General features: G+C 38.9%; 1 protein-coding gene across 5 annotated transcripts in view; it reads left to right on the top strand.

The window, feature by feature from the left end:
- Window positions 1-13,997, top strand: part of COMMD1 (copper metabolism domain containing 1) — a 186,544-nt gene extending 172,547 nt beyond the window's left edge. For all 5 annotated transcript variants that reach the window (XR_008664948.1, XM_055329117.1, XM_055329114.1 and 2 more), the window contains one exon: window positions 13,785-13,997. Coding sequence is in view for 4 of the 5 variants with exons in the window: in XM_055329117.1 (XP_055185092.1) it covers window positions 13,785-13,892 (108 nt within the window). In the remaining variant the exon portion in view is untranslated. The remainder of the gene's footprint in view (window positions 1-13,784) is intronic.
- Window positions 13,998-14,883: the final 886 nt, after the last annotated feature.

The raw sequence follows: 14,883 nt of genomic DNA on the forward strand, positions 1-14,883 counted from the left end.
TAACTGAATCGTAGAATAACTTTTCAGTAGTCACATGAGTGACTATTAATGATGGTGATTATCTTATATATGAATGTGAGTCAGGATTGCAAAATGTTAAGTGCTCAGACTCTGAAGGCAGACAAATCTGGGTTTAAAACAGGCTCTGCCACTTACTGCTTGTGTGGCCTTTTTTTTTTTTTTTTTTTTTTTTTTAGATTTTATTTATTTATTCATGAGAGACAGAGAGAGGCAGAGACACAGGCAGAGGGAGAAGCAGGCTCCCCGTGAGGAGCCCGATGTGGGACTCGATCCTGGGACCCCGGGTTCATGACCTGAGCCAGAGGCAGAGGCTCAGGCACTGAGCCACCCAGGCACCCCTGCTTGTGTGGCCTTAATAAACAAGTTGCTTTTCTTTCCTTGTTTTTCTCATCTGTAAAATGGGATAAAATTATCCTCACCAACATGAAATAAGGCATGAAAAGCACTTAGCATGTAATATGTGACATTTTGTATGTGTTCAATAAATATTAGCCATTGATAGTTATTGCTATTAATATTACTATCATTAGTGTTCCTTCTGTATCCCCCTGAATTGGCTAATGTTTTCTTTCTTTCTTTTTTTTTTTTTTTAGTTTTTTTTTTTTTTTTTAATTCATAGAGACACACAGAGAGAGAGAGAGGCAGAGAGAGACACAGGCAGAGGGAGAAGCAGGCACCATGCAGAGAGCCTGATGTGGGACTCCATCCAGGGTCTCCAGGATCACGCCCTGGGCTGCAGGCGGCGCTAAACCGCTGCGCCACCGGGGCTGCCCTGCTAATGTTTTCAAACTTGTACTTTTCTTGCAATTTCTCCTACTCCTGTCTACCAGGCTAATTTCTTTCTAATTGTGGCATTTCACTTTTTAGGCATTTCATATTTCCTCAGAGTCCAGAGGACTCTCAATCTCCTCAAAGTTTTCTATTTTCTCTACTGCTTTCAGAGTCTACTGAATGAATGGTGACCAAGTAAGAAACTGTTTGCCAGTTAGGACCTGACAACCTTCTGTCTTTTGCAAAGGACTGAACTCTAATCTCTAGTTTCTAGAACTCTAGGCAATTTTAAGAAAATGAGGCCTTTCTTTTTCCTCAAAGTTTTCTATTTTCTCTACTGCTTTCAGAGTGTACTGAATGAATGGTGACCAAGTAAGAAACTGTTTGCCAGTTAGGACCTGACAACCTTCTGTCTTTTGCAAAGGACTGAACTCTAATCTCTAGTTTCTAGAACTCTAGGCAATTTTAAGAAAATGAGGCCTTTCTTTTTCTCCACAAACTGGACCAGAAGTATATCAAAGCCCATGAAATTCATTGCATTATCTGATGAAGTCTTCTTGCTGGCTATAGCTGAAAAGATCTGGATCAGATGGATAAGATCTGTATGTCACTTCCATAGCTCTTCAAAGTACCTTAACTCTGGCTTGGTTTCTTCCTAGTTAATAGGGCTGTTCTAAGGATCAGATGAGGTCATTCATGCAAAAGGGCTCTCTCGAAACTGTAAAGCACTGTGTTAATGTGAGGGATGATTGTTGTATATGAACAAAGGCCCCAGCAACCTAAGTGATGTCAGAATCCAACCCCAGGTAATAAAGATGCAATCTCCTCTCTTCCTGCCACTTCAGAAGTTTGCAGTAACTTATTTGAGCTAAAAAGGCTAGTGATTAACTTCCTGCAGTGACTACAAATCATTTCTTCCCCTCTCTTCCCCATATTCTCTCACCAAGTGGTGTGCCAGATTTTGAGTCAATCTTCAGGCCTGAACTTTGGGACACAGCACAGCAGGCAAAGTAATTCATAAGATCTGGGAATGAGGATCAGCAAAGATTGCTTTTGTACCATTTTCCAATCCCTTTCCTGGCAGCTTTTATCCTGGCAGCCCCCATAGATTAAATGACATTTCAAAACTGAGTTCAGTGAGGATGAGGCCAGATGAGGCTTCTGCCAAACTGGGCTGGCAGACCTGAATAATCAGCAGTTGGTGTAGTTGGTGTGTGTGTGTGTGTGTGTGTGTGTGTGCGCGCGCATGTGCATGCGTGCATGTGTATATACGTGTGTGTTTCTGGACTATTAGAAATTCTTTTCTGTACAATAAGAACAACAAGCCTAGAATTATGTGTGAGATCATCATCATTATTGTCAACCATAAACACAGGACCCTCCAAGTTTTGGTGATTATTATGGACTGAATCGTGTCCCCTGCCAATTCATATTAAAGTCTCAACCCCCAATGTCTTAGAATATAACTGTATTTGGAGTTTATTGGAAACCCAAAAAATTCATCTCCCCCCCCACCATAACCTTGACCAAAAAAAAAAAAAAAAAAATTATCCAAACCCTTTTCCCCAAAATCAGCGTTTTCTGAATTTGAAAGGCCTCCTATCCTTAGTCATTTCATCCTTTGCTTTCTTTATATAGCTTTCTTTGCTTTCTTAAGAGAAGGGCAAAGGGAAGTGCTTATTTTTTAACTATGCCTATTTCTGCTTAATTGTGCTATCATGAGTGACTTAAAAGAAACCACATTGAGACAGCTGGGGCATAGATAGATAGATAGATAGATAGATAGATAGATAGATAGATAGATAGATAGATGGTGCTGTTGCCAGAGCAAATTGATGATCCCTCTAGTTAGAGAAAATCTGCAGTCCTAGAATGGGTTTGATTAGTTTCACTTCTGTCTTCTCCTGCCAAGGAGTTTGTCATTCATTGCTGTACTCTGGTCTTTTTAATGGATGTATGAAGATGTTTCCCCCATCTTAATCTGTAGATTATCAAGAGCCCCTTAGTTTCTGCCTGCCTAATGGTATTACCTAAACAAGCAACTCTGGTTGAGTTTTGTTTTGTTTTGCTTTTAATCTTCTCTATTCCTTTCACGTAAATATATTTTAGTTTATTTGCCAAAGTTGTTTGCAGATGAGTTTGCTCTGGAATGTATCTCATCAGGAATGATGAAGTGGGGGGGAGCCCAGTTTGAACTTCAAACTAATATTAGCAAGGCTTTCTTTCTCATGTGTTAAAGAGTTTTGTCAATTTGTTTTCTCTTAAGATTTAAGTGAAATTTCTTCCTCCTTCAGTATGATTTCGATTTTCAATTGTTTAGCAGTTGTTCCTCTGGTTCTTTGTCCTTGTCACCTGGGAACTAGTTCTACTTAGCCAAAACCCAGTATGATTTCTTGCAAATCAAACCAGAGCACCTAAAAATAGTTTTTTACCCAAATATTTTTTCACCCAATGTTTTTCAAAATACAGAAAATCTTAACAGCTAACATTAAATCCTGCCAAAAATAAAAATGTTATAACATGAACTGGAGCACAGTATTTTTTAGAAATAAGCCCACGATCTCATTATATTGAGCTTTTAGTGTTTATATAACTCAGCTTCGTTTTATTTTCTTTCGTTGTGTATTTTTAAAATAGTCTTTGCAAGTCCTGGTGCTTATATAAATCAGTATAGAATCTCTAGATATCTCGAATTAGTTTCCATTCTACTCTGCTAAATGTACAGTATTCTGGCTTGAAAGTGTCTGAATTCAGAGTCAGATGTGGGTATTAGAGAGCAGTGGATTGAATCAGAGCTGGGAATTCTGGCCTTCACATAACTGGGGCTAGCCTCCAGGTTTCTTGTTTTTTTTAGTGGTAAAATGGAGATCGATGGTATTTCTGCCTTTCATTATTTCTACTGACCTGTAATGGGGAGCAGAATATGTGAGGCTGCTTTGAAATCTCTGGAGGAAAAAGAATAGTGATAGTCCTGGTTTAGCAGTGCATAATTCAGCCAACGAAAAAACCACTCATTCTTGCAAGGTCAGACTATTTTCTCCCTTTCAGAAACAAGTCAGAGTTGCCTGGGCCAAAATACACGTTCCTTTTGACCACATATTGGCAGGACACGCATGTCTAGTTTTCTTCTAAATCATGGCTCTAGATTTTTTTCCAGCTAGGAAATCGTAAACCAAAACAATTGCAAGGTCCTGTTCCTGACACTTTGTCTTTTTAGAAATTCAAATAACTTTGAATGGAATCTTGTTGCCTTGTTGGTTCACAGGCCCTTGAGCCTGCAGAAAAATGAAAGCTCAACAGTAGAAGGTTATATATATATATATATATATATATATATATATATATATATATATATATATATTTATTTATTTATTTTATTTCTGTGTGTGGCTTAATCAACCTTTGGCTCATTGAAGATTATCTTACTAATGCCTGCTTTATAAAATTCCATAGGTTTTTCTGGTACCTAGCAACCTGGGATCCAGTCTGACATCAGGCTCCTTGCTCAGCAGGGAGGATGCTTCTCTCCCTCTGCCTTCACTCTCCCTGCTTGTGTTCTCTTTCTCTCTCTCTCAAATAGATAAGTAAAATCTTAAAGACATTATCTAAGCTGAGAACAGTAGTCCTCATTACTAAAGGAAGGGAAATATTTGAAAATAAGATTTTTCAGACACACACACACAGATAGACATTTTTTCAAAGAAGACATACAGTTGGCCAATAGACATATGAAAAGATACTCAGCATGACTAATCATCAGGAAAATGCAAATCAAAACCACAATGAGCTACCACTTCACACCTTTCCAAATGACTAAAATAAAAAAGACAAGGGGTGGGGAGCACCCAGCTGGCTCAGTCAGTAGAGTTTAGGACTCTTAATCTCAGAGTCATGAGTTTAGGCCTACATTGGGCATGGAACCTACTTTAAAATTAAATAAATAGATAAGTAGATAAATAAATAAATTTAAAAGACAAGAAACAACAAGTGTTGGCAAGAATATGGAGCAAAAAGAACCATGTATGCTATTGGTAGAAATGCAAATTCGTACAACCACAATGGAAAACAGTATGTAGCCTCCTGAAAAAAATTAAAAATAGAAATACCATATGACCCAGTAATTTCACTTCTGGGTATTTACCCAAAGAAAACAAAAACACTAATTCAGAAAGATCTTTGCACTCCTACATTCATTGCAGCATTATTTGCAATGAGCCAAGATTTGAAAGCAACCTAGATGAATGGATAAAGATGTGTATACATCAGGTAAACACACACACACACACACACACACACACACACACCTGATATATACACAGTGGAGTATTACTCAGCCATAAAAAAAGAATGAAATCTTGCCATTTGTGATAACATTGATCAACCTAGAGAGTATTATGCTAAGTGAATTAAGTCAGAGAAAGACAAATACTGTATGATTTCAATTATATATAGAATCTGAAAAACAAAACAACGCAAAAATGAACTCATAACTATAGAGAACAAATTGATGTTTGCTGGGTGGTGGGGTTAAACAAAATAAGTGAGAGGGATTAAGAAATACAGACTTCTAACTATAAGTAAGTCATGGGATGTAAAGTACAGTATAGGGAATATAGTCAATAATGTTATAATAACATTGTATGGTGTTTGATGGTGAGCATTTCATAATGTATATAAATGTCAAATTACAATGTTATACATCTGAAATTTATATAATATTGTATGTCAACCGTATGTCAACTTAAGAATAAATACATAAATTGGGATAAAACAGCTTTCTGGCTTAAATCTTACTATATGGCTATGATATTCAAAAGCTGTCATATGAAGGTACAATTAAAGTTCCTCCCAATAGCTCTAATCTCCTTGTCTATAAAAGTTTTTATGGAGCTGCTTTGTTTTAGACAGCTTATTAACCAGTTTAAATTTCACTTCATTTTTCCATTTTGTGGAAATTGTTAAAAGATGGACCAAAACAAGGAGGAAGAAGTGAAACAGCAGAGACCCAGATAATAGGTCTCTGAATGATTAAGATCTGAAATTATTATATATATTTTTAAAGATTTATTTATTTATTTTAGAGAGAAGGAGCACAGCAGTTGGGGCAAAGAGAGAAAGTCTGAAGCAGACTCTCTGTGGAGTCAGACACATAGCCAACTGTGCCACGCAGGCACCCCTGAAATTATTATATTTTTAAATATTGCCACTCTACATAAAGCCTGTGTATAGAAAGTTGAAGTTAGGTGCCCTAGATTTGTTTACTAGTAACTTCAGTCTGTAGTAAATCTGCAACTTCATATATACTAATGAAAAGTTAGTTAGCTAGTTAGTTGCTAGTTAGCTAATGAAAAGTTCATGTTTTCTTAATATAAGAGTCAGTGAGAATTGTCAGGTTGTCCTCACAAAAGTCCTTTGAAATGCCTGAATGACAATTCCAGAAAACTCAGTAATTCTTGTCCAGTGGTGGTTAATGCTTTTTTTTTTTTTTAAGATTTTATTTATTTATTCATGAGAGACACAGAGAGAATGTGTGAGAGAGAGGCAGAGACACAGGCAAAGGGAGAAGCAGGCTCCATGCAGGGAGCCCAACGTGGGACTTATCCCAGGTCTCCGGGATCACACCCTGGGCCGAAGGTGGCGCTTAACTGCTGAGCCACCCGGGCTGCCCAGTTAAGCTTTTATAATATTCTGGTAATACTCTGTCTTCCTCTAGGAGATTGTGGGAATATGGAGAAGCACTTCCTCTAGAAGCTGCTCTGGCTCTGAAAGCACCTGGGATGTGCTGAGGCACTTCTATACTTTGTTTATTAAAGTGAATTCTTTTAGTTCTTGAAGACCCTGTCTTAGTTCCACATAGCTCTTAGCATATTACAAACACCTATTGAGTTTTGGGATCAATCATTTAATTTAGTTACTCTGTCATTAAATTGCAGTCTTAGCCTCCCAGAGAGTCTAATTTTCATCTTTTTTCTTCTTCAGTAGGATGATTTGCTTTGTGATTTTTTTTTCCTTTTTGAAAATTGCATTAGCACACCCTTTACACAGTAGCTGTAGAACTGTCAGCTATTGTATTTGAAATGAGGATTTCCTCAGGATAAAAATGGCCTAAGTAGGACCATTGTTTGTAATATGTATTCCTAACAGTTGTTGTTTTTAAAAAAAAAGATCATAGGGGCGCCTGAGTGGCTCAAGTCAGTTAATTGTCTGACTCCTGATTTCACCTCAGGCCGTGATCTCAGGGTCCTGGGATCAAGCCTTGTGTTGGCCTCTGTGCTCAGCACAGAGTCTGCTTTGGCCCTCTCCCTCTGCTCCTCCCACCACATTTGTGCCCTCCCTCCCCTGTCTCTATTGCTAAGATAAACAATAAAAATTTTTTTTTAAATAAAAGATTGTTAAGTTTTTAAAAGAGATTATAAATCACAAGTTTTCTTTTCTGAAGTATTGTTTTAAACTGCAACATAAGCTATTATTTCAGATATAGGGTATAAGAGCAGATTGTAGAGATGAGCCCACATTTCTGAAATCCAGATCCTTGATGCAAATTCTTAGTGAAATCTGAGCTTCCATGATTGTTGTTGCTGGCTCTTGTTCCTGTTGTTGTTCTTTAATATCAAAGTGCTGCTCTACAAGATTCAGTACAACGATAGAAAAAAATTAGGTATTGGTTTTAGATAATAACCACTTGGAGGGCAGTCTTCCTGTCAGTTTAGGCATGATGAAAATCCTTACTCTGCTAATCTTTGGAGATTGTGTTTGATGATACATACTTTGGCAGTCTGTAGAGACTCATCTTTATATTTATACTGAAAACAGTGGTTGAAGCCAGAATATAAAGTAGAAATGAAGAAACAATACCCACACATAGAAAATATTGGAAATACCAGAGGAGAGGGAATTGGGGTTTGGAGAGTAAATACCCTGACCTTTTTCCTCTTGCTAGAACCCAGCATATTATTATTCCATAAAAATAAAGGAGTGACACGGTCTTAGAGAACAGCACCATAGGACATGAAACAAAGCAGAGAAGGGTGGAGAATGAATAAGAAAGGACAAGTGAAGAATAGTCATAGTTTTCAGGGAACTATAAAATTTTATTTTTTTATTTTATTTTTTATTTTTTTTTAATTTTTATTTATTTATGATAGTCACAGAGGGAGAGAGAGAGGCAGAAACACAGGCAGAGGGAGAAGCAGGCTCCATGCACCGGGAGCCCGATGTGGGATTCGATCCCGGGTCTCCAGGATCGCGCCCTGGGCCAAAGGCAGGCACCAAACCGCTGTGCCACCCAGGGATCCCCAGGAACTATAAAATTTTAATTTTGGACAAATGGTTCCTTAAGAAGGAATATGGAAGATCCTTTGCTACAAAAAAAGGTCTGTCAAGGTGTCCTAAAAGAATTGGAAGAAGTATCAATATAATTCTGAAGAAAACACTCAAAGTATGGGTATCTTATTATATAATTGCTCTTCAAGAAGCCATTACCAGTTTTGACCTTGCTGCGTGTTATTAAACATGGAAGACTCGGAGTGACAGAGCTGCAGATCAAGTTAATTTCTGTTTATGAAAGGACAGCCTAAATGGATAGTCTTCGTGGCTGAAGTTTATGCTTAGCTAAGATTCCCCTTGTGTTAATAAATGTAACCAAAAGAAAAATTGAGGGAGTAAGCCATATAATATCTGGCCAGCTGTATATGGTTTCCTGAATCAGTTTGGTTAGCAGATCCTTGGTCACCTTTTCCCACTCTCACCCTCTATCCCCTAACTTTAGCACTTTTTTAAAGAAACTGCAACATGTAGAACTTGTGAAAGTCATGTTATAATGCTAAATACGACCAGTTCTTTGGGGAATAAAGCTTTGTGGCAGTTTTGCATGGGAAATAATAGTAAAATAGAAAATAGATTATAGACTTCTTTTTTTTTTAATTTTATTATTTTTAAAGTTTTTTCTTAATATTTATTTATTTATTTATTTTAAGTGGGCTCCACAGTCCATGTGGGCTTAAAACTCACAACCCCAAGATTAAGAGTCACATGGTCTACTGACTGTTCCAACCAGGCACCCTGCTATTTTGTTTTATGCTGAATTTATTCTAAATGGTTCCACGTAAGTACTTAATAAGTCATTGTTCTTTTTATTTTTTATTTTAGCATTTTGTCAGTGTAGTATTGTTTTGCCAAAGAATTTCTTGGTATGCTTATGGGCCTAGATAGCAAAATCATCTAAATAGACATTATCAACAAAGAAGTTTTAGTATATGGATAGAGAAAACCAAACACTTGCTTAAAGGCAGCCTTCAATTACTATATAAACTAATAATTAGTTATATTCTCTGACCTTGCAAGGAAATGAGTTTAAGCTAAAGCACTAAAGTTCTAGGTTGGCAAGTAAGAGTTTCCTGAACAATATTAGAGTGGTTACCTAGGAAAAGAGTTTCTTAGGAACCTGTGAGATATCTTTCTCTGAAGTCATTACAGGTAGCTTGGGTTTTTCTGTTGGTTTGGAGTTGGAGGCCTCTTAGATCTCTTAGGACTAGCTTTTGCAGTTGGAGAGAGTATTGGAGTATTTTGCCTTTGCTTTGTTCTGTTATTTGGGATAGTTTTTTAAATCCTGAGTTTAGGGATGCCTGGGTGGCTCAGCGGTTGAGCATCTGCCTTTAGCTCAGGGAGTGATCCTGGGGTCCCAGGATCAAGTCCCATATTGGGCTCCCTGCATGGGGCCTGCTTCTGCCCCTGCCTGTGTCTCTGCCTCTCTCTCTGTGTCGCTCATGAATAAATGAATAAAATCTTTTTTAAAAAGATAAATAAATAAATAAATAACCCCTGAGTTTAATACACTGCTATACTCCCAAGTGATCACAGACTACATATTCTTAATAATGATGTGCTTGCTCTTTTTTTTTTTTTTTTAAGATTTATTTATTTATGATAGACACAGAGAGAGACAGAGGCGGAGGCAGAGACACAGGCAGAGGGATAAGCAGGCTCCATGCAGGGAGCCCGATGCGGAACTCGATCCCGGGACTCCAGGATCGCGCCCTGGGCCAAAGGCAGGTGCCAAACCGCTGAGCCACCCAGGGATCCCATGATGTGCTTGCTTATTCATCTGCTAGCCAATGTCTGATTCTACCACATGCTTTATCTACACTCTACTAAAAAGCAGCAAGTTCTAACTCTTGACTCAGATACTTAAATCCAGGAATTTAATCTTACTATTTCTTGTTATTATGACCAGTTAGGCCCAGACCCGAGTGGATGACTTTGGGGAAAAAAAAAAATCAAATGTGCCTGGCTGGCTCAGTTGGAAGAGCTTGAGACTCTGGATCTGGGGGTCATGAGTTCAAGCCCCCTGTGGGATGTATAAATTACTTAAAAATAAAACCTTTGGGCGCCTGGGTGGCTCAGTGGTTGAGCATCTGCCTTCGGCTCAGGGTGTGTTCCCAGAGACCTGAGATAGAGTCCCACATTGGGCTCCCTGCATGGAGCCTGCTTCTGCCTCTGCCCGGTGCCTCTGCCTCTCTCTCTCTCTCTCTCTCTCTCTCTTTTAAAAAATCAGATGTTTCAAATTGTTCTTATACTTTGCCTCTGGCTTGATAAGCATCAAGTGCATTAGATGTATTTTCTGTAGTGTACCCCAGCCAAATTTGAACAAAGCCTCATGTGTAAAGTCCCAGTTTAAAGGCTCTTGAATACCTGATAAAAATATTTTGATAGCATATCTAGGTAAAGCTAAACCTAGCTTCTCCTAGATAGTTTCAAATAAAATAGTTTCAAATAAACTGTTTCTTCAAGGGTCATAAATGGTTACATGTGTCTTTCTAACACTTTTTTTTCACAAGATTTTATTGATTTTTTTTTTTTTGAGAGATTTTATTTGAGAAAGTGAGTGAGAGAGACAGCAGGAAGAGGGGGAAGGAAGGAGAGGGAAAAGCAGACTCCCTGCTGAGGGAGACTGATGTGGGGCTTGATGACTTATTAAATACTTAAGTGGAACCTTTTAGAATGACTTCAACATAAAATAGCCAGGCATAGTCAGTAGAGCATGTGACTCTTAATCTCCAGGTTGTGAGTTTGAGCCCCACATTGAGTGTGGAGCCTACTTAAAGGTCCTGGGATCATGACTTGAGCTGAAAGGCAGATGCTTAACCAACTGAGCCACCCACGTGCCCCTATCTTTCGAACCATGTTAATGTGCATTGTTTCCAGGGGGGAGGGGTAAAGCTTGGGAATAGATAGAAAATTTAACTTTGGGGATGCCTGGGTGGCTCAGCGGTTAAGTGTCTGCCTTCGGCCCAGGGCATGATCCTGGAGTCCTAGGATTGAGTCCCACGTCGGGCTCCCTGCATGGAGCCTGCTTCTCCCTCTGCCTGTGTCTCACGAATAAATAAATAAAATCTTTAAAAAAAATGTATCTTTGGACTCTTGTTTTTCTAGCCTGCTAGTCTCTCTAGTAGTTGATTTCCCTTAAAAATAAATAGCTTCAGTGGTAACCTGAGTGGCACAGTTGGTTAATAAGCATTCAACTCTTAGTTTTCAGCTCAGGTCATGAACTCAGGGTCGAGACTGAGCCCCACATCCAGCCCCACACTCCTCAAACAGAGTCTGCTTAAGACTCTCTCCCTCCGCCCCTCCTCCCCTGCACTCTCTTTCTCTCTGTCTCAAATAAATAAATATTTAAAAATAAATAAATAAACAGCTTCACTGATACTTAGAGGTCTGAGCAAAGATAATTTTTTAAGAGATTTGTTTATTCATGATAGACACAGAGAGAGAGAGAGAGAGAGAGGGAGGCAGAGACATAGGCAGAGGGAGAAGCAGGCTCCATGCCAGGAGCCCGATGTGGGACTTGATCCCAGGACTCCAGGATCACGCCCTGGGCCAAAGGCAGGCGCTAAACCGCTGAGCCCCCAGGGATCCCAAGCAAAGATAATTTGAATACTAAAATCTATAACAAAGTAATGGCCCCCTAGTCAGAAAAGATCCCAGCTTTTATTAATAAACTCTGCTCAGGTATTCCTATCTCTGTGATTAAAGTCCTTGATAGTCTTTCCCAAATAAAATGGAAAACCAGGTGATTTATTACTATTACTGACTTTCATGGTAGAACATGGGTTATATCATATTCTGCCAGTTTCCCAAATATATGTGTTAGACTGGTAATTACTGCTTTCTCTAGACCATTGTTTCAAAGGCCAAATATTCAAAAAATGTTTTAAAGTTAGGCTAAAGATCTCAGTAAAATGGAATGAAGAATAAAAGGCTTTCAAATCTGAGACCTTAATTTAGCTAACTGAATTATCTAATTTGCCATAAATTTGCTCTTCTTTCTAAAAGGAAGTGATCCCTCCTGCTGATCCTCAACAAAAGGAGCATCTTTCTTTTCTTTAAATTGGTTTTTGCTTTCAACTAAGTGAAAACCTGGCAGTTTCTTTCTTCCTTTAAAAAAAAAAAAAAAAACTTGGCAAGTTTCTACATTCACATAGTATACCCCTTTCCTATCCAAATGCATATTTGAGGAAAAGGTTCCCTGTAGTCAGGGAAAGCCTCTCCTCCCTTTGGAAGGTTTTCATCTGAGAGGCCCTTCCTTTCCCTCTGCACTTGTTTCTCCAGGGGTACGTTCAGTGCCAGCAGTAAACACTCAGCGCAGCAGCTTAGCAACAGCAAAGAGACTTTGCCAGAATCTCCTGAAAGTTCTTCTAGCTAATGACAGAGTAACTTGCTGGCTTGTTGGTCTTCCTCTTACCTGCCACTTTGGGAATAGGGATGGGAAATATCTTGCATTTAGAGAGGAAAAAGTAGAAAAAAGGGCACTGATCTGGTGGTGGTTCTGCCATCAACAGAGGGACAATAGGCATGTCATCTACTGTGCCTGGGGCCTCAGTGTCATATCTAAAAAACAAGGTAGTTGAATTATATGATCTCTGAGAATTCTTACTGCTTTAAAATACATGATTGTTGTTAAGAATCTTGAAAATAATCACTCTTGGATACATGTAATTTGCCCTCGTCCCTTGACACAGTGTGGACCACGGATCCATTCATTGTACATGAAATTTCTGTCACTACACTTCAAAGGCCTTTTTCTTTTATTTCTCCCTGGTCTAGGGTTGACTGACTGATCCTAACAGTATTTGAAGAGAATGTATTTGATGGAAATCTAGGAGAGTTGCCTTATAGCAAGTGGAAGGGCCTCAGAAATGTTTAAGGCTATTTCAAGATCTGGTTGGTTATCTTTCAGTGATCTGGTTGATGTTTCCCAAGCAACTTGGTACAACCGGTCACAATTTCTAATATAACTGCTAAATCCAAGGGAGCTCAATTACCAGCTAACACAGACCCAGTCCTCCTTCCATTGCTATACTATGTGGAGTGCTATGGAGAAAGTAGGGACAGCCAGAACTGGGAGTTAACAGTCTGACTCTGCCTTTTTCTGATTTTGTGATATAGGTTAACCTGTCTGTACCTCCGCGTCATCATCTATATAACAGCAATACTTACGTACTTAGCTTAAAAATTGTTATAGGGGGACACCTGGATGGTTCAGTAGTGGAGCATCTGCCTTGGGCTCAAGTCATGATGCTGGAGTCCCAGGATTGAGTCCCACATCGGGCTCCCTTCACGGAGCCTGCTTCTTCCTCTGCCTGTGTCTCTTCTGCCTCTCTGTGTGTCTCTCATGAATAAATACATAAAATCTTTTTAAAAATTGTTATGGGATCAAATGTGGTGACAAAAACAGCTTCTCACGTGCCTCATCATGAGAACACCCAACATTTGTGTACCTCTTTACCATTTATGAAACACCTCATTGAAGTAGTTTTATTTAGGGAACTAAATATGTGGATTTGCTTTGTTGGCTAATATATCATTTAGGTATTGAGACCTGAGTCAGGCTTGCTAGGTAAGGGGCCCTGGATCTTCAGAACTGGGTCAGGCCAGGTCCAGAACCTTGGCTATCTTGAAGGTCTCTTACAAAAACACCCTTTTATGTTTTCCAGGAATCAGAATTTCTGTGTTTGGAATTTGATGAAGTCAAGGTCAGTCAACTCCTAAAGAAGCTCTCAGAGGTAGAAGAAAGTATCAGCACACTGATGCAGCCAGCCTAGCTGAAGATGGAGTTGTTGAAGCAAAGGTGTTCATGATCCATCCCCAGTGACCTGCGATTTTTTTTTAATCTTATTCCCCCATTTTATTAAATCCTCAAATTCAAATCTGTTTGTCTCACTTGCTGAGATTTCTTTTGTCTTTCTCTTTCATTCATTCTTACAGTTGCACTACTTGCAGAGGTTCTAAAACTTTAGCATGCAGAGTGCTCATAAAAGCACCTTGAGATCAAGAGTCACCTGCTTCACTGACTAAGCCAGCCCGGTTCCCCATTATAAAAGCATTTTTAAAAGACTTCCAGGACCATATCCCTAGAGACTTGAATTCAGTAGGACTAGGTGGAGTCAACTTCAGGAACCCTTACTATGGTGGTCGGTTCCTGGAGTAGGATTCCATAAATCATGGAAGAATTACAAAAGGGGGAACAAAACATTTTATTCATGCAAATACAAGGCTGACCAAAAGCCATGTGTCTTGAGCTGAGGCTTAGAAAGCCTGCCTAACCTACAAAAAGTTTACTCATCCTGGTAAAACCTGTGATGCTCCTGGAACTGATTCAGACATTTGGATTCATTCTCACTAAATCTGGGGGGTCTGGTTTGATCTGAACTATTGAGAAAGTTGGGCTTTTCTGGAACCTAGAACTAAACGGTCCTTGTCACAAAGGGACTCCCTTTATACTTACTTCAAGTCAGAGTTGTATGAAAGGAAAAATGTCTGCTGAGCTGATGTGAGGTCTTTTACATCAGAAAATTTTACTTGGGTCATCAAATAAAACCTTTTGAAGAAAACTAATAAAGGGGTACCTGGCTGGGTCAGTTGGTATAACATGTGACTCTTGATCTTGGGGTTGAGGGCATAGAGATTGCTTAATAAATAAATACAAATTAAAAGAAAGAAAGAAGGCTAGTGTAAAAGGTAGGTCCTCATGGAGAAGTTACACTAAACACCAAGAATACTCTAAAAGGAAGAAGCTGTCAACCAATATATTGA

Source organism: Nyctereutes procyonoides, unplaced genomic scaffold (assembly GCF_905146905.1).
Source record: "Nyctereutes procyonoides isolate TBG_1078 unplaced genomic scaffold, NYPRO_anot_genome, whole genome shotgun sequence".
Classification (NCBI taxonomy): domain Eukaryota; kingdom Metazoa; phylum Chordata; class Mammalia; order Carnivora; family Canidae; genus Nyctereutes; species Nyctereutes procyonoides.